The 18,707-nt window shown below is 36.6% G+C and overlaps 1 protein-coding gene across 3 annotated transcripts in view; it reads right to left on the reverse strand.

Annotated features, from left to right (window-relative positions):
• The window catches only part of GABRB3 (gamma-aminobutyric acid type A receptor subunit beta3), a 468,239-nt gene that overhangs the window by 27,578 nt on the left and 421,954 nt on the right, over positions 1 to 18,707 (reverse strand). For all 3 annotated transcript variants that reach the window (XM_088025217.1, XM_028087275.1, XM_028087274.2), the window contains 2 exons: positions 16,065 to 16,147; positions 13,304 to 13,441 (listed from right to left, as the gene is read on the reverse strand). In XM_088025217.1, coding sequence (XP_087881343.1) covers positions 13,304 to 13,441; positions 16,065 to 16,147 — 221 coding nt within the window. The remainder of the gene's footprint in view (positions 1 to 13,303; positions 13,442 to 16,064; positions 16,148 to 18,707) is intronic.

Consider the following 18,707-nt stretch of genomic DNA (forward strand, 5'->3'; position numbering starts at 1 on the left):
AGATGCACTAAAAGTTATGCCAAAAACAAGGCTCTGGATATTTAATCTAGCCTAAATTAATATTGCTCTCTAAAGCATTAATATTGTTGAAGAACTCATAAAAAATGTGGACAGAGTATTGTGTCACCTTTGTGGAGGGAGAGAGCCACTCAAATGTGTCCATAAAGTAATAAACTATTTTAGCAACTGCAGCAGAACTGACCTATACACATGTGCTTCTCCCTCTTTAAGGTGGCCACTGTGAGGGGCTCTCCCACCATTGCCTAAGAAGATTTGTGAGCTCTCAGTGATGCTCTTGGGTTTTTGTCAGTATGGCCTGTCTCATCATGCTGGGCTCATTCATTTATAATCTACTTTTCCACATTATAACATAACCTAAAATTAAAAATAGTGTTAGTAATTTTCTTGCTCCCTTTACAAGTCCCCTTAATTATTTTATGTTCAAAAAATCCATGAAGGGAAGGATACATATGGAATAGCACGGAAAGAAAGAAAAACAGGACCGGAGCTCAAAAAGTTGTTCTCAGATTGTTTCAATAGGCAATGATTCTCCTTCTGATTCTCCACAATAAAACCAGAATGTTGTATCACATGACTGTGAAGCAAAGAGTGGGGGTGTCTAAAGGATCTAGTTTCAGCCTCATGGTTTATTCTTTTGGGAGCAGACTGTCCTATTAGACCCTCAAGTTTTCTTATGTTAAAATAGGACAAGAATATCACAAGTGAAAAAAAATTTTTTACTTCATCAGAGTTATAGACTATTAACCTGCAAAGGAAACCACCAAGCAAATAAAAAGACAACCTGCAGGGGCGCCTGGGTGGCTCAGTCGTTAAGCATCTGCTTTCGGCAAGTCATGATCCCAGCGTCCAGGGATCCAGCCCGCATCGGGCTCCCTGTTCCGCGGGAAGCCTGTTTCTCCCTCTCCCACTCCCCCTGCTTGTGTTCCCTCTCTCGCTGTGTCTCTCTCTGTCAAATAAATAAATAAAAATCTTAAAAAAAAGACAACCTGCAGAAAGGAAGAAAATATTTGCAAATGATGTATCTGATATGGATCTTGTATCTAGACTATATAAAGAAGGTTTACAAAAAAACACAACCCAATTTAAAAAAGGACAAAGGACTTGAATAGAAATTTCTCCAAAGAAGAAAGTGTCCAAGAAGAACATAAAAACATGCCCAACATTATTACTTATTAGGGGAAATGCAAATCAAAACCACAATGAGATATCACTTCAAACTCACTAAGATGACTACAATGGAAAAAGATAGATATAGAAATACTATACTATTTGGTAATTCCACTACTCGGTATTTACCCAATACTAATAATACTAATAATACAAAAATAGTAATTCAAAAAGATATGTGAACCCCTGTGCAACATTATTTACAATAACCAAGAAGTGACCTAAGTGTCCATTGATAGTTGAATGGATAAAGAAGATGTGGTTTACACACACACACACACACACACACACACACACACACACACACAGGAATATTACTCAGCAATAAAAAAGAATAAGATCTTGCCATTTATGACAACATGGATGGACTTAGATAATATTATGCTAAGTAAAAATAAGTCAGACAGAGAAAGACAAATATTGTATGATTTCACTTACATGTGGTATCTAAAAAAAACAAACAAATAAATGAATAAACAAATAAACGAACAATGCAGAAACAGGCCCATAAACACAGAGAACAAGCTGGTGGTTGCTAGAGGGGAAAAGTGTGGTGAATGGGCAAAATGGGTGAAAGGAGTGGGAGATACAGGCTCCCACTATGGAATGAATAAATAATGGGGATGAAAGGTTCAGCATAGGGAATATAGTCAATGGTACTGAAACAGTTGTATGGTGACAGATGGTAGCCACACATTTGGTGATCACAGTATAATGTATCGAGTTGTGGAATCACTATGTTGTACACCTGAAACTAATATAAAATTGTGTGGCAACTATATTTCAATTTAAGAAAAGACAATAGCAAGTGTTGGTGAGGATATGGAGAAATTAGAACCTTCATGTACTTCTTGTGGGAATGTTAAATGGTGCCATCGCTTTGGAAAACATTATGGAAGTTCTTCAAAAGAGTTAAATATAGTTAGTTACCAAATGACTCAACAATTCCAATCCTAAGTACATGCCTATGAGAAATGAAAATATATCTACAGAAAAACTTGTACAGGAATGTTCAGAGCAACCTTATTCCTAATACCCAAAAGGTGGAAACAGCCCAATGTTCATCAACTGATGAATAGTTAAATGAAATATGATATATTCATACAATGGAATGCTATTCAGCAATAAAAAGAAATGAGGTATTGATATATGCTGCAACATGGATGAACCTTGAAAACACCATGTTAAGTAAAAGAAGCCCAGGATTAGGAGAATTGGGTTGGGAGAAATGGGGAGTGCCTGCTAATGGGTACAGGGTTTCTTTTTGAGTTGATAAAAATATATTCTGAAAGTGAATACAGTCATTATTATACAGCTATGTAAATACACTAAAACCACTGAATTGTGTAATTTAAACGGGTGAACTGTATGGTATCTAAATTGTATTTTGATAAATCTATTATAAAGAAAAAAGAATACCTACTGGAAATTAAATAGCTTAATTTATATCAAGTAACAAGCATACTATCTGGCCCCAAATACACATTCGATAAATACAAGTTGCTTCTTTCTTTCCTTTTCTTCCTCTACGATGCCTTCTGCATTCAGGATTCTATAATCTAAGAGATTTTACCATTGAGCATTTTTTAAAAAATGTGCTAGAGGTTTAAAAAATAATTCCAAAAGATAAAGGTAGTCGAGAATTATTTTTGCAAAGGAGATGTGGGGCAATGTTTTCTGAAGAAATCTGGCTTCTGTAGTGAGACATATTTCATGGGTCAGGAGTCCTTAAAGGAAAATGATTTCATAAGAACAAGTTGTGAGAGCTAAACTCTCATTTAGCACTGACAGTAAGCTTGCTCTGGGCCCACCATTTTGGATTGAAGGATTAGCAATTGGCTGAGAAATACAGATAAATTGTCTCTTAGGATCCTTCTAACAAAAGTCAGTGGGGGAAAAAAGAATGGGAATTTGTCTCTAAAATTTAAGATTAAATTATATTATAAATAAGATAGAGATGAAAATTGCTTTTAACATTTCATATAATACTTTTTTCTAGACCTATAGTAGATGTTATTTATAGACCCAATGGACAATTATTTGATCACAGGGCTTTAGTTTACTAAAGCATGGAGTTCACAAATGGACTTTAGAGAAAATTAAATGAATGTATTAACAGTGTGACATGCAGACTTTAAAAACACTTGCAATTTGTCATAATCATAAATGAAAAGCAAAATAGTATTTTGAAAATTGATTAAAAAATAGAAAATTCACATATCTTAACAGAAATGTTTCATTATCATTCATTTTGGTATCCTTCTCTTTTTCTTTCTTATAATCTTGGCAGAAGTATTTTGAAACAAAGCCAGAGGATATCAGTCCAAATGTACTCCAGAAAAAAAAAGGGATAATTAAAGAAGCATATTAAATAATCTGTTTTTCATGTATCTAGCAAAAACTTCAGTCTTTTAGCTCACACAAAACTAAAAAGTTAGGAGTAAATTTCAGATTTGGCAAAAACAAAAAATACATCCCAAATTTTGCTGGTCAGCAGAAAATGCATTCAAGACCAATAGAAAAGATGAAGTCTCAATCTGGTGATCCTGTATCCAGAGTGATATTTAAGGAGCTCTTTGATTATTAGCTAGATATATTTATTGAAATGAATTTAATGCAATATTTCTTTTAACCTGACTCCCTTACCAACTGCTATTCAAGTGCTTTGCTTGTTTTTTTTTTTTTTTTTTTCACAGCTTTTTATTGTTACAACCAAAGACTTAGATCTCCGTTGAGCTTTACAACACTTGGGATAAGTGTTTCCTCTGTATAATGTTACTGGAAAAATACAGAATTATATTTTGAAAATGTGAATGCAAAAGGTATTCTAATTTTTTTCTTTTTTACTCTCATGTATTAATAGACCAAACTAAGTAAGAATTAAATATTGAAACAAGGTACTTTTTTTTCTGAAAAAATAAAGAGGAGTAGAAAGAAAAACTAATGGTGTTTAAGTATTATAGAATAGGTAACACTTCCACTGGAAACAACTTGAAGAAAATGGACAAAATTTAAACACATCTCCCCAAAGACACTGGAGAAATAGCAATCCAGTAAAAATCTGGGCCAAGATCTGGGAGAAAAAAGAAACAGAGAAGTGAGCCACATTTCAGGTAGCTGAAACATGTACTTTCTAGAAGGAAAAGATGAGAGGTTAAGTAGGACATTTGACAGATTCATGGACTAAAAGAGCAGACACTAGGGACAGAGCACATCAAGTAGGTATTCCAAAGAGCTGTCTAAGAAGTAAAGATAAACCAGAAGGATTAACACATACACAAGGACTGGATCTGAACTCAGAATTACCTGTCATGGATTGTTAATGCCTCTAGCTGCCTGACACAGCTAAGCATAGTAGATCCTCTCTGAGGAAAGAAGATATCATCATATACTTTGAATTGTGTCCACAATTTCCCCATGGATAATAATAGCAGATTAAACACATAAAAAGAGAAAATTGTTGGACTGAAAGATAAGTCAGAAGAAAATTTCAGAGTGAAGCAGGAAGAGAAAATAAAAGGAAAATTTCAAAAGGGAAAGTGAGATATATAGAAGATATAGTGGGAAGATCCAATGTTGGAATTGTAAAGTTGGAATTAAAATTGGAATCCTAGAATAAAAATGGAGGAGAGAATAGAGCAAAGGCAATGATGGTTGAGAACGCTCCAAAAGTACTAGAAGACCTCAAGCCAAAGATTCAGGAAGATCTACAATCTCCAGTTACAGAGAAAACCATATCTTGGTACATCATAAATATCAATGAAATTAAAAAAAAAAAAACAAAGAGAAAAAAATAAAAAATTCCTAGAGGGGGAAGAAAAAACAGATCTTAGATCCACAAGGGTCTTCTCAATAGAAAGAGTAGAAGCTAGATACAATGAAATAATATCTTCAAGTGGAAAAGAAAAAAAATGCCAACCTAAATTCCTAGAACCATCATACAAGAATATATGACATAAGGTCATAAACAGTTAAAAAAAAAAACTAGAAGGAATTTGTGACCAGGAGACTCAGGCTAAAGAAAATATTTTTTAAATGTTTTTTAGGAAAAAAAAATATTTCTTTGGGCAGAAGGAAACATTCACAGATAGTGACTTGGAGATAAAAGAAAGAATGAATAACAAAGAGGACATTTATAATTATATCCAAGTGAACATTTAACAACACTAAAAGTATCATACGGGGTTGTCAATACGTATAAAATTGTAATATGTAATGACAATAGCATATATAAGTCAGAATGAGGAAATGGCAATTTAAGATGCACAAAGGTCTCGGCAGTGTTTGGGAAGAGATAAAAAAACCATTCCATATAAATTATCAGAAGTAATAAATACTTTAGCAAGGTTGTTCAATAATAAATCATTGTGTTCTTATTTATTAGCAACAAAAAAGAAATAATGTTAAAAAATTTTACCATCTATAATCACATCAGAAAATATCAAACATTTAGAAAAGTTTAACAAAGATGTGCAAGATTTTTATACAGAAAACCATAAAATGTTATTACTACAAAATAAAAAAGACCTATATAAATGGAGATAAAATATATCAGATTGGAAAAATTACAATAATGTGCCTTTTCCCCAAATTAACTAAGGCATTCCTAATAAAGAGACAAACCATTTTCTAGGTGAAAATTAATGATCTGATTATAAAAGTTATAAGGAAGTAAAGCACCCCAAATAATCAAGTCAATAGTAAATAAAGAGTAAATAATAAATGAAGTGTCTGCTCTACTTAAAGCTACAGTAGTTAACACTGTGAGATAAGGGGTACAAAGATGGATAAATAAACACATGGTACAAGAATATAAAGTCCAAAAGCAGATCTACGCACATACAAAATAATTTATGACAAATGTGTTGCTGCAAAGCAATGGTGCTACAGAAAATAATAAAACCTGACCCATAGTTCACACCACTCACAAAAGTCAGGTGGACTGTGGGTCTCAATGTAAAAAAGTACATTTTTGTAACATGCTGTAATGTATAACAAGCTTGCACCTAAAATGTATAAATAATTCAAATAAATTAATGACAAATAATTAACAAAAGAGAGTTGTACAAGTAATTCACAAAAGAGGATCTCCAAATAACCAATAAGGAAAGGTGCTCAATCTCACTATTACTCAGAAAATGGAAGTTAAAACCAAAAAATACCACCTAACACCCAGGAGTGACTTCCATGTGAAATGCTAGCAAGGTTATGGGGCAAAAGAAACCCTAGTGCATTACCGGTATGAATGAGAATTGGTAAAACCACTTTGGAAAACAACTTGGCATAATCATTAAGCTTGAACATTCACAATTACACTTCCAGGTATACACTCAACATTTGCTTGTGCATATATTCACAAACAAGCACAAGAACGTTCATAGTAGCATTAGTCATAAATCTACATCTGTAGTCGAGTGGATAAACAAAATGTGGTATACTTGCACAGTAGGATAGCAATGAAAATAAATGAACGACAGTGACGTGGACGGATTTCATAAGCATAATGTTCAGTTAAAGAAGACAGTCACAAATTAATTAAAACTCTATTATCCCATTAAATAAGGTTCAAAAGCACAAAATTATACTGTGACAAGATAGTGGTTTCCTTTGAGAAGGAGGGAGGTGAGGAAATGAGAAGTCATTGTGAGGATTTTGTGGTTCTACTTTTTGACCTAATTGCAGTTATAAGATTATTCACTTTCTGATAATTCTCTTAGCTCTACATTTATATTTTAAGTAATTTTCTATATGTGTTCATACAGAAAGGTTTTAAAAGTTATCACTAAAGTAAAAAAGAAATAATCTATGCTTCTATATAAAAAAAAATAAAGCATGAGAAAAATTCTAACCATTCCTAGGAATGTCTTGCTTAATTGGAGTCTCTTAGAAGTCTTTAAAACCGGAGTTTGACAATTTACTTAAAATTCTCACATGTTTTTTTTAATGAATTGGGATCTGTTTTCTTTAAGGACATTCAGCCAGATATTTTTGGCACATCCCAAATACTTCAGTAACACATGTATATTTATTTTGTTTAAACAGAAATTGGATTTAAAAAATGAAAATCTTTTCTTTATTGAAATTCCTGCTTGAGACACTGGTTTAATTTCAGTAATTAGATTATGATGATATAACATTAGCTTTGTTAAATATTTTTGAGAGAATTTTCCTAGACCCCAACTTTTAAATGATTAAGGATTATCAATGTAGGGCAGGTTAAAAGTTAAGTTCAGTAAAAATTTCTAACATTATTCCCAAAGGCTTATTTAGAAGGCCAATATCTTCTCAGATTTCAATAAAAAAAAATTCAAAGACTAACATAAGTTTCTACTTATTTTAAAAAACACATTTTCAGTATTTCCTGAAATTCTACCATAGATCCCTTTTGGGTCTTACAGAAGTAGATGACACATTAAATAGAAATACATTGAGTATAGTAAATATATTTTTTATTTTAATGGTTAGAGCAGAAAGAAAATGCCATGTAATCTCATATCTAGGTAACAAGTTGCAGGAGGGAGAAAATCCCCCTTCCTTGCATTGTTTCTCTTTGTCCCTCTGTATCCCTTTTAATTTGGCCTCCTTTTTCTTAGAAAGCCTTACTCATGCATGTTTTCAGGTCTGGCTTCATCCTATAGATTGTAGGTGCCAAAGAATAATCTGAGTACTCATTTTATAAACTCATTCATTAAAAAGTATGAGATCTTGTCATTTGCAACAACTTGGTTGGACCTAGAGGATATAATTCTAAGTGAGGTAAGTCAGATAGGGAAAAACAAATACCATATGATTCACTTATATGTGGAATCTAAAAATAAAACAAATGAACAAACAATGCAGAAACAGACACATTAAGTACAGAGAACAAACTAATGGTTGCCAGAGGAGAAGGGGGTAGGGGATGCACAAAATGGCTGAAGGAGAGTGAGAGGTACAAACTTCCAGTTATGGAGTAAATAAGTCACAGCAATGAAAGATACAGCATAGGGAATATAGTCAATAGTATTATAATAGTGTTGTATGATGACAGATGGCAGCTACACTTGTGGTGAGCATAGCATAATGTATAGCAAGTTGTCAAGTCATTATGTTGTACATCTGAAACTAATGTGACAATGTGTGTCAACTATACTTTAATAAAAAATTTAAATATAATTCTGGATCAAGAAAGACTGTTTATTATGGATCCAGGACTTTCCAAGAAATCCAATAGATTGAAATAGTGGATGACACACAATGAGCCTAATGAGAATAATTTATTTTCTTTTTTCTCTTTTCTGACTTTCAAGAACAATCTATATTTGGGGTTTGGGCATTTTGTGAAAATCTTGAGCACCTGGCTATGAACCAATAAATTAATTCAAAAGATCATTATTGCTTGCCTGACATATATGAGAATGACGGTAACAATATTTGACAGAAATTAATAATGTTTGACAGTTGATAAAGGAATGATACAGTCAAAGTGTGAGTCAAAGTTTCCCAAAGGAAAGAGATAACTGACAGACCCTCTCAAGGAAAGCCAAGTGGAAGTGTTTGAACTGTCCACTGAAAATGTACTGGATTTGGACAGGAAAAACAGGAAGAAAATATATCAAATGGGGGCTGTAACAGAACAAAAGTCTTTGGGCAGAATGTGGGAGCCTATGCTTGGAGGAGAGAAAAAGAGTTAGATGCAACAACTATCATGAAGCCTCCATGCTGGGGACATTTGTGATCTAAACTGAGGAGGACAGGTTAGTGCTACACTCGGATATAAGGTGAAGGAGCCTGAATCCCATGCTGCAAAGGCCAATCATCAAAGTGTTTGGATCTGGGTAATGGCTTCATGAAAACGGTATTGCTCAGCTACTAATATGGCAGCAAAGTGCAGGTGAACAGGAAAACAGAGGCACATTTCTTGACACCTTGGATTAGGAATTTGGTGGCCTCCAATCCCAATATCAGTTTTTAGAGACCTGCATAAAGCACTGTTCATCAGGAACATATGGCCCATTAGTATAGGCATATCAAAGAGAGAGTGGCATAGACTCTAAAGGCAGGCACTGTGGACATTATTTGTCATCCCAACTATGTACTTGCCTGTTTTGTAAGAACCCTTATAACATTAACGTGTAAAAGTGTGGAAAATGATCATTTAAAATAAAGCATAAAAGACTAGTTTTTAAAATCATTGTCAAAAATGTATTGGGGTTCCCATTTCTTAGGAAACTTGGGGATTAATCAGGATCCTTTCTAGCTTTACTATGCAAATTTGGTCAAATTATTATTATTCTTGAACATCGGTTTTCCTAAACTTTAACTTGGGCTAATTTATTTGTCCACTACCAACCTCCAATGGACATTAGTGAAAAATGTTTAAAACAAGGTGCTATAAATTATAATATAGCATGCTGCTGTGGTTAGAAGTTATAGTAATGCAGTCTTACTTCATTTTCTCTCAAGTTTAAAGGGGTTGATTTTTCCCAAAAACCATGTGTTGAATCACGGTAGGAACTGAATAATTACTTGTTGATATGATCTCAGTCATTTCTTTATTGTCTTTAAAACACACTTATGGAACACAGCTCCCTCTTTCTAGGCAAAGGTGTACTCCATTTCCTCCCAGGTACAATGGGGTTTTATGTGGATTTTAAAAAATTACATATTTTAGTACATTAAATATTTGAATATATAATATTATTGTTTTTGTATAAAATCTCTTTTACAGAAATTATTCAATTACACTTCACTACATACTTAGTAATGATCATCAGATTTTCTTTCCTCAATTCAATAACCATTCAGTTTTCAAACTGCTGAGTGGGTTAGGCACTGGGATACAAATATGCATCTAAGACAACCCCTACTCTTAAAACCCTCCAATAAGCCATTAGGAGCCCAATAGTCCAGGAGAACAATGTCATAAATTTTCTAATATGCAAAGATTTGGTCAGCTGCTAGAGTATCTATTCTCAGACCCCTCAGAATATGCCTCATTCCTGATCCCACATATTTTAGTTAATGAGAGCTAATCAGTGCTTAATGTAGGTACTATTCTAGGCTTTTTGTTTATACTAACTCATACAATCCTCCCAAAAACCAACCAAATAGATATTATTAATATCTCTTTTTTTCCAAAGTGGTTAAATAAGTTGCCCTGGGTCCCACTGCTAGAAAGTTTCAGCTGGGACTTAGGTTCCAACAGTCTGGCTCCAGCGTCTGTGTTTTTAAACTCTGTACATACTGATTCCCATTAAACACTCCTTTACTAATAGACTATGTGACATCATAGGGGGAACATCACTGAAACATGAAGGTCCAATGGGAAATCCCAGGGGACCAGACACTCCTTGTTTCTCTCCTTGATGCCAGGCTCAGCCCCACACCTAGTTCATGCCAATTGCTGAGTGAATATTCATAACTTGGTTTTATGGGTGTTCCCTTCCCTGTAGCCTGCAAACCCATGTTACCCTGGGGATGGACTAAGATAGCTGCCTGTGGGAAATCCCAGCAAGGGCTTTCTACAAGGTCCCCAATGGGCAGGACAAGGGCAAGGAGGGTAAAGCACAAAATTTCATGAACATGTCCTGAAATTTTGTACTCTATGTGCCTTGCTTGCTTCCCGAAACCAGGCTTGCTTCCGCACATTGTCCTGCAGACTCTTGTGGCTGCCCCATGTTTACCAACAGGCTGAAGTACAGGTGGAAACAATCACACTAAATCCTCCATTATGGACTCTGCCTGGTCCAAATAAACCTCCAGAGCATTTGTTCTTAATTAACCCCTTTTTTAAGAATTCTATCAGGCTACAGAATTCTTCAATCCAGTCAGCTGATCAAAATCTCATTAATTCAGAACACTTGTGGAAAAGAAAACAAATTAGTGTAATATTTAAGTTTAAAATAAATTTTAAACAATGTGGCTTATGCCACTTTTCATGAATAGTCCAATTAGAATAATTTTAAACTACAAGTTCTTTAAAAAAAGTTACTATTGAAGTATAGTTGACATACACTATAAAGAGACATAAATATAAACCTCTTTGAAGGTTGGGAGGTTTGTAACTGACTGATATGGAACCCTTGGCTTATATCTTGCCAGAACTTGGTAGGTGGTAGGAAGAAGACATTGTACTACATTCTGACCGGCTGATGGCTCTCTGCACAGTTTAAATACTATCCCCCACATCTGTAGTATCTATTTTTTCCAGATGTGTTTGGGATATTTTCTACCATATAAATACTTCAAAGAAAGACAAAGATTGCACTTAGAAAACAGTTGCCCCTGAGTGGTTCTGTGGTAGAGGATTCAGGAAGGCCATTTTAAGTGGTTGTATTTTCCTATGGAAGCACTGCAGCCTCCATTAACACCTCATCCAGCTTTCTGATGGGGTTGCATAAAAATGCAGTAAGAGATCCTCATGGCAGCACACTAATGGCCACAACAGCGACTTTCAAGACCAAGGCAGGCATGGGCATTTAATTCCACTGAGAGAAAACTACCCTTGTGTTCTGAGCAGACCTTTTGCTCATACCACCTGGAGCATGGAAGTTTGAATCCCTGTGTTAAAAGCAGAAAAATCATTTTATCCAATTCATCACAGGGCAAATTTCTTGGTTGTAGAAACCATTCCTTAATCATAAGGCCATGTACTTGCTGGATCTTACTGCCCAGCGAGATGAGTGCCTCTAGTGATTATAGGGATATTTGTCACACCTCTTGCAACAAAGGATAAAGAGGCACTGCATAAAAATGGACCTGATTGGTGTCTTAAATATTCAGGCTTTTGTCTATACTTGGCATGTCCCAGTGGTTCTTAGAGGCTGGGGTGGAGAGGAGGGAAGTTGACACTTGACTCATGGTTCACTTACTCAGGGACTATTGCTGCATGCCTAGGACATGTGAGACATTACACAAGGTGGGGATGGAGTTGGGGGTAAACCATGGCCAGGACAGGTCCGTCCTAGTGGAGATGTATCCTTGAGGAGGGAGGTACAGCAGAGCTAGAAGAAGGTCAGTGCAGTCTTACGGGAATGCAGAGTAGCCACTTAACTGAGCCTGGGTTAGCAGTGTGTAGGTGTGTAGGCCAGGATCAAAAAGCCTTCCCAGAGGAAGTGGCATCTAAATTAAACTAAAGAATGAGTTGGAGGTGACCAGGTGAAGGGGAGGCAGGTGACTCTGGGTCACAGGCATTCCAGTCAGAGACAACAGTTGGAGAGAATAGACCTTCCCTGGGCTTCACGAATGCCCTCACAGGACTAAAGCCAACTGCGACCTACTTGTCATTGTTCAACCTATACTGACAGGAGAAAGCCAAGATGGGAGGTTCCAGCTCTGCCTCTATTTAGCATTTTCAACCGAGGGTTTGTGGTCTTTAGAATACTTTACAATTTACAAAGCGCTTTTATTTATTACCTCAATCACAATATATGGCACTCAGCAGGAATGCAAAGGTAACAAGAAAGCAGTGCACAAATTAAAATACATATAGTTGTAAGTTAATAAAACCTCAGACAGGAGAGCAGAACATGCCTTCTCAGTCTTCAGACAGTTGAAATAAAGACGACAATGAAACTCAGGCCAGGACAACCTTAACCAGATAGTATCAGGAGAAGATGACCTTGTTTCAAGAGGCATCGCTAACTGAGGCTGGGGCAACTTCTTGGACCACCAAGGCTGACTGCTACCCCAGAAGTGGCAGAAAGTCTCTTAATTCTGGGAGGGGAATAGCACCACTTCCTCAAATCTTCCTCCTCCTTCCTCTTCCCTTCTCTCCTCCCTTCCTTCCTTCCTTCCTTCTTTCCTACCTTCCTGTTTGCCTCCAAGGCCATCAGTGGCCTCCCATCTGCCCAGAGATGAGAGTTTCTTATGTTACTAAACATGGGTTGGTTAAATTCACCCTTAGTTTTTTAACTTCTCAATAGCCAGCCCCTGAGTGCATCTCCTTGTCAGGTGATTTTTCCTTCCCATCAAAGTTTATCAATCCCTTTAGATACAGAAAAAAGGAATAGCTAAGATGATCAATTACTGATGGTGGTACATCTTTGGGTGACCCAGTGCTGTGATTCAGTTGCACAGTTTCATTAGGAGACCATCACTGTTTACTCAGCCAGTGAGTGGACACAGGACTCACCTGTGGCAAAGACGACATTCCTTGAGACCAGACGATGCTCCACAATAGAGAACTGTGGGAGCTCAATCCTCTCCACTCCGGTGACAGCCTTATCACCACCACGCCAGTAAAATTCAATGTCATCTGTGGTATAGCCATCTGCCAGGAGAGAAAGCAGGGACATGGCAGAAATGAAGAATCACCATTTTATTTACATGCAATGCTGAAGAAACTGTAACTAATAAAATGGAGTAACAGCTTGCCCATATTTGAAGTAGATTTGTTTATTGTGCTTGTCTATGAGAAAAAGTGTCATCAAAGAACTAATTGTTGAATATTTTTGGTTACCTGTGCTGTTTGATTTGTACCACACTGGTGCTGAAAAGTAGAGGCACTGGGGAAGTTGAATGCTCTGATCAGAGTTTTGTTTGTAAATCCTAATTGTAGAGGACTGGGTGTTGCATTGAAATGAATTTAAAATATATATTAACAAATATATATATATATTAACAGCACTGAAGAAGATGGTTGTAAGAAAAAAATGAAAACTCAAATATAAAGAATTCTAGAAAGGCAACTCTGAAAAGCTATGGAAAACTTAAAACACTGAGGGTGAATTTAACCGATCAATGTTTGATAACAGCAGAAACTCTCAGGGCAAAATAGTGTCCTCCTCAGCATTTTTCGATGGCTTCAACAGGTGTTCCTGGCTATGAGGTTTGTCATTTTTAGAAATGCCTTTTGTTGTAATACCCTTGGCCCTTAGAGAGAGGAGTGTTTATTAGCTGGATTATAGCTCCAAGCCCAGCTCTTGGCACGGTGTTCATATTCACTTGGTAATCAATCAATCCATGAAACTTCAGAATGAGGAAATAAGACAATAAAATCTGGTATTTCTTGTAGCACCCAGAGTCTTTTAAAGGATTAGGTCAACTTTATCAGTAAGGTTGATTAGAGCTCACACCTAGAGAAAAATACCCTATCAGTATAATGGACTTTTTTATTTGAATGTGTAATACGACATAAGGCAGACACTCCATATTTGACAAATAGACCAAAGCTATGGAAATGACTGCTCTCCATGGTAAATGTCATCTCCCTTGTTCCATCTGCTACACTCTCTCCCTGGATCATGGTGGTTCCAGCTTCTGTCTCCTCCCTTCCCTCTGACTTCCTTATATTCCATTCTCATCTGGCAGCCATGGCAATTGTTCATAACACACACATCTTACCAAGCCACTCCTATGCTTAAACCCCTCACATGTTTCCCAATACAATTAGTGCAATAAGTTCAAACTCCTTACAAGGATGACAAGAATCTACAGGATTCTGTGTGTATGGTGAGTACATCCACTCTCTCTCCCTCACTCACCCAGCCCAGTACCACTGGTCTTCTGGCTGTGGCTCAAGCCAGCATACCGTGCCCAAGGCTTGCGTGCCCACCCCCTTGTGTAGGGGCTCACACATCAACACATTTCCAACTTGACTTAAATAAAACCTCTTGCATATGTGTAGTCAGGTCACCAAAAAATCCCTACTTCTACTCAAATGCTTTAACTATGGATTCTCTGAAGACAAGCAGCCTCACACTTTCTGAGGAAATCTCTTTGATAACAGACCTTCCTGCCCATCATCCCCCTCAGTTCAAACATTACAGTAATAGAATCTGTACTCTCTGAGGCTACTCTTTATGTTTTCAGACATTTGGAGCTGCTTCCTTACTTAGGTTCCAAATTTCCCTTCCAGTAACTTCCATCACCTCACTGGGAGTTGTAGCTCTGGCTACACAGAATCCACTTAACTTCTAAGATAGTCCTTCAACTATTGGGAAATCATCTTTCCCCTGAGCTTTCTGTCCTCCTTGCTAAATCTCCCCAGATGATTCGACTATGTATCATTTGACATGATTTCATGTCCCTCACTTTCTGAAATCATGGCTCTCAGAAAACTTGACAGTGATGTAGTGTGGAAGTGAGGGGCACTGTGGGGCCAGCTCTAATTGGGGTGAAAACTGGCCTACATCCACCACAACTTCCCAGTATGTTTACTCACAAAGACACTCACTTCTCACCACAAATGCATTGAGTAACACTGTAGCCATTTGCCATCCCCCTCAAAGAAATCCATATAAATACAGACAAGACTAAATCCAATTGAGACCAATTATAAACCAATCTATGATAGACCAGGGTAAGTGACGACAGCAACAGTAACATCTGGATATGCCAGGAGATGTAGTTCAGGTAGCAGGCGAGACATTTGTTTGTTAGATAATAAAGATGCAGCTCTCATCCCCCACAAAGAAGTATGCAACACTGAATTATCAATAAGCCATCTGAATACTCTTCAAATTGAGAAAATTGACAAAATGAAGGAATAGCCTGCTTGTAAAGCTGAGTTCCTGATGGGAATTTACTCCAACTGCCCAGGTTCCCAGGAGTAAAGCCACTCATGTGTGATGAAGCATATTGTGAGAAAATTGCATCTCAGTGTTTGTTCTCTTTTCACTGAATGGACCAAGATGAGGAGTATTTGTTTTCTTATATTTCAGCACAGCAAGCAGACTCTCTTAATCAGATTAGAACGGGGAACTCTTTTATGCCAAGTCTCTATCTCTGTCTCTCTCTCTCATGACAGTGTAATTTGCAGCGTGGAGGATTAAACCTCCCATCTTTAAGATAGTTAAAAACCAAGGCAAGAAAATTATATATGCCTTGGAAAAGATGCCAAATAATGACAAGGCCTAAAATACAGTGAATGAAAAAGAAGTACAGATACACACAGCTTTCAATTTCCAGGGTGCAGTTCTGCTCATCCAAGGGGTATCTTCTCAAGTCCATCATGCATGCTGCAGTTGTGGTGATTCTGAAATACACAGATGAGGGCAGATATTAAAGATGGGATGAGAAATGTAGCAGGAAAACTGCTTCCAGCTAAACCATGAGTAGCCCCCATGTAGGGCTCTTTTTCCCCAAGATACACCTGATTAAATATATTTCATAATATATACTGAATAAGTTCTGAGTACCTTTAGAGACCAGATTTATCAAGAAAAGCAACACAAAACCTCTAAATCTGATAAAATTATTCATGTAGCCTTGTTGACTTTGGTTAAATAAGGGCAGAGAAAGGGGTTTCTAAGGAAACTTTTGTCTTCAATTTTTGTTCTGCCTCCTTGTTTAGTGGTTCTCTAACCTTTATAGCACAGAGAAAACTTATATGTGCCAACAGCACTGATTAAATCAAAATTGAATTCTTTGATTTTCCATGTGAAGTGTCTAAGTAGCTACAGATGCACAGGCTGCACTTTGAAACTCTCAACCAAGCTTCTGCTTGATCCTATTTTATTAGAGTCGTCTGCTGGGCTAGATCCTAATGCTCCTGAGCTTCTCACCATGAAAGCATCTATCTTTTCAAAGGGAATATTTGGCTTCTATGTTATTGATTATGAATCAAAATTGAGTGTGTTAGCTTCCCTTGGCGTAAGCTGCAGCCATGGAAAGAATTTATATCATGGCCCAAGGACAGTTAAGCCTCCACCATGCAATGGCTAAATCAACTGTCCATTAAGAAACAACACTTCTAGAAATGTCAAGTTTATTTCCTACTCTGTCTACAGCCTCATTTTAGGGAAATCAACCTACACCCACCCTCTGCTGAAATGCAATTAAGCCACTATGTTTTATATTCTTTTTCTCTAGAATGCCTCCCCTTTTTCACCTCAGTTACAGCTGATGGGACTGGGATGGGGCCCTGATTCAAGGACAGTCAACCATTACTTGATCAAGAATCTATGATGTGTGGTGATTAACATAATAATAATAATAATAATAATAATAATAATAAGAATCTATGATGTGGCCTGACCTAAAAGGTAGAATGGAGCTAAAGGGATTCTATTCCATGGAAGTGAATTAAAGACAGGGCAAGAATGGAGCTGACCTTGCAAGTTCTTGAATTAGAGGCTTGCAATGTCATTTTCCTATTGGAGAGTGAGGGATGTGAAAGCATAGAGGTAGAGAAAAATGCAAATTGGATGGTTAAAGAGACACTGGTCACTATGGCTGGACCACAGAACATGGCCTTGCGGGGTATGTACTATATATCTCAGGTAACAGCATTCTTTTTCTAGTGTATGTCCCACCGAAGCGAGAACTGGGGAATAATATTTTTATGGCTTATGTGGAAGTGTGTAACTGGCAGCCCTGGCTATACCCATTCAGTGGTGGATAAGAATGAAGAAGTAAGAATGTCTCCTAAAATCCCTAGAGTTATCTTGAATTCCCAACCACTTTTCATGTTCCAGCTTTCTTGAAGGCCAGTATTCAGCTTTCTCTAGATAGCCTTCTATATGAATATTCACAACAGACCTTCTACTACTTTGCACAACATGAGCAAGTTCTATTCCTATCAATAGATCTTAACCAAAACACCAGTAAAACACCAGGCATGGGCCAGTTCTGTTGGGGTTGTCTCATTTAACCTAAGTGCAGTAGTAAAGCATGTCCTTCTATTAGCATCTGGATAAGTGGAAGACTGAGAAAAGTTCTTCTTTTCAATGGCTAAGAAGAGCAGTGAGGGAAATGTTAACATATTTGGCAATCATGGGTAAATACTAAATTATTCTCTATAAATGGTATAAAAATGCCATATAGACATATGCTGTAAGATCCATACCAATGGTGAAAGTGTGTCCTTTCCAAATGTCATAACACTTTCAATTATCACTCCAAGGAGTGGATTACATTCTGTAAGCCAAAGTCAACACCTAACTCTTTGATATATTTTTCTACAGCTTCCGACTTTCTAGCCAAATGAAGAACCAGCCTCACACTTTTAAATTCTGGCATGTTTTGTGGCATATTGACAACCCAACATCTATACAAGATGCCTACAAGGCAAAATTAGAATAAGGTTCTGTTAAAATTATGAATTTTTATGAAAGAAAAGAAAAGATCTCTATTGGAAATATTCAAATTTTAAAAAAGTTCCTATATATTTTGGTACCTATTTACTTAGAGTCAGTAACTGAGATTAGTATTTTCTGTTTGTTTTTCTTATTCATTCTCAATGCCACCCATAAAATAAATGCACACAAACAGGAACATGAACATATCCAAATTTTTTAGGGATTCACACTGATTGTGACATTATGTAATGTGTTTCATGGGCATTACTGGAAATATAACATGATGTTGGAAGAATCTATAAAAGGGTCCCCAAGTATACTTGTCCTGTCTCCTCATTCTGGCATAAGACTGGCTGTAAAATGGAGCCCTTTTCCAATTTACTTGATAAAAAATATATATTTACTACTCTTCTTCCTAAGGAAGAAATAACATAGAAACCCCTCTCCTGTTGGAAAGTAGGACACAAGAGCCTACTCATGCTACAAAAGGTAAGCACAGGGATGACACAGTGGAAG

The sequence above is a fragment of the Eumetopias jubatus genome, unplaced genomic scaffold, assembly GCF_037043125.1.
Source record: "Eumetopias jubatus isolate StellerSeaLion01/CBP00866 unplaced genomic scaffold, mEumJub1_p1.0 scaffold_7, whole genome shotgun sequence".
NCBI classification, from domain to species: Eukaryota; Metazoa; Chordata; class Mammalia; order Carnivora; family Otariidae; genus Eumetopias; species Eumetopias jubatus.